Here is a 1,895-nt window from a genome sequence, read left to right as displayed (position 1 = left end):
TTTGCATATAGTTAGCCAAAATCGGTTTCCATTTAAAATTCAGTATATTTGCTTTACTTGAAATTATAAACCAAGTTTTAACCAATTTTGAAAATCTACTTTGGTTTACAAATATCTTGAAACATTTTATCTTAATGCATCTTAAAATATTTCTAAAATATTTTCTGAAAATAAAATGCATAATAAACCATCATTAAATAAATCATCAATCCCCTTGGCATATAAATTCAAATCTTGAATTATATTATGAATCCTTACTCCTTTATGGATATTTGATTCAGATGTCGAAAATCAACAACCTTGAATATGCTTCCCTCAATCTCTCCGGAGATAATTACCTCCAATGGGAGCTTGATACCAAAATCCTCTTAAGGTCCAGAAACCTTGGTGATACTATCACTGAAGGCACTGAGCCATCAGACAAGGATAATTACAAGGCAATCGTTGTCATTCGCCATCACCTTGCTGAAGGTCTCAAGGACCAGTATCTCACAATTGAGAATCCTCTGGAACTTTGGACAGAGTTGAAAACCAGATTTAATCATCAGAAAACTGTGATATTGCCAAAAGCCCTTTATGATTGGAGAAACCTGAGAATCCAAGACTATAAGTCTGTGGAAGAGTATAACTCGGCTTTGTTCAAAATAGTCTCAAAGTTGAAACTTTGTGGTGAGACTATTACTGATGCTGATATGTTGGAGAAGACATTCTCCACATTCCACACCAGCAATGTTGTGCTTCAGCAACAGTACCGAGAGAAAGGTTTCTCCACTTATGCTGCCTTAATCTCTTGTTTGTTGCTAGCTGAGCAAAACGATGAGTTGCTCATGATGAACAGTGAGCTAAGGCCTCCTGGTGCTAAAGCATTGCCTGAGGCACATGCGGCCGTAGAGCCAAAAGATGAGACTCCAAGAGAGTCATACCGTGGTCGCATGAGAGGCCGTGGTAGATGGCAAGGTTGTAATCGTGGGTTTCAACCACGTGGCCGTGGATTTCAACCACGAGACCATCTTGGTCGCAGCCGAGGCCGAGGCTATAGCCGAGGTCATCAAGCTAACCATGGGTATAAGTCCGACTTCAAAACCCATGGCTCGAGCTCGACCAAATCTGCTTGCTATCGTTGTGGGATGACCAATCATTGGGCTAATAAATGCAAAACTCCCCAACACCTTGTTAAGCTCTACCAGGAGAGCATAAAGGGCAAGAACTCTGAGGCAAATTTGGTCCATTATGATGATGAGAATGATCTGGACCATGAGGATGATCAAGCCCATGACAAAGATGATCATGAGGACTTTGAGACTTCAGACCTCCTTACAAGTGGCTGAATATGAAGATTTCGATATCATATTGCTTTTGTCTTTGCATTTTGAATTCTTGATTTGGCTTTATGTCTTTTTGTTTCCCCATGTTCTATGACTTTGGCAATTCTATTTATGAAATAAAGTTTTTACTTTATATATGCCTTATACAAAGTTAAAATTATTAAGAACATAAAACAAAGCCATTAAAACATACTTTAAACCTTAAAGTAATATCAAAGGTGTTGACTCTTGTCTATTTTCAGAAATGAAAGAAGACAAGAACCAGCTAGTAGTGGATAGTGGATCAAGTCACACTATATTAAAAGACAAAAGATATTTTGTTAACCTCATTTTAAAGAGTGCCAAAATAAATACTATAGCAGGACCGGCTAGCCTTATTGAAGGCCATGGCCCGGCTCACTTAGTGATGCCTAAAGGCACGCATTTAGAAATCTCTAATGCATTATATTCTCCTAAATCAAAGAGAAATCTGTTAAGTTTCAAAGACATTCGCATGAATGATCTACATGTTGAAACTAGGGGCGAGGGAAAGAAAGAATTCCTCTTGATTTATGAAAATGCCCAAGGCCA

At 38.3% G+C, this 1,895-nt stretch overlaps 1 protein-coding gene across 1 annotated transcript; it reads left to right on the top strand.

Annotated features, from left to right (window-relative positions):
• Positions 1-281: 281 nt before the first annotated feature.
• Positions 282-1,328, top strand: LOC117130371. The gene has a single exon (XM_033283263.1). The coding sequence runs from the start codon at positions 282-284 to the stop codon at positions 1,326-1,328; it is 1,047 nt and encodes a 348-aa protein (XP_033139154.1).
• Positions 1,329-1,895: the final 567 nt, after the last annotated feature.

The sequence above is a fragment of the Brassica rapa genome, unplaced genomic scaffold (genome assembly GCF_000309985.2).
Source record: "Brassica rapa cultivar Chiifu-401-42 unplaced genomic scaffold, CAAS_Brap_v3.01 Scaffold0415, whole genome shotgun sequence".
NCBI classification, from domain to species: Eukaryota; Viridiplantae; Streptophyta; class Magnoliopsida; order Brassicales; family Brassicaceae; genus Brassica; species Brassica rapa.
The sequence above is the reverse complement of the archived record's forward strand: the minus strand, read 5'-3'. Positions and strand labels throughout refer to the sequence as shown.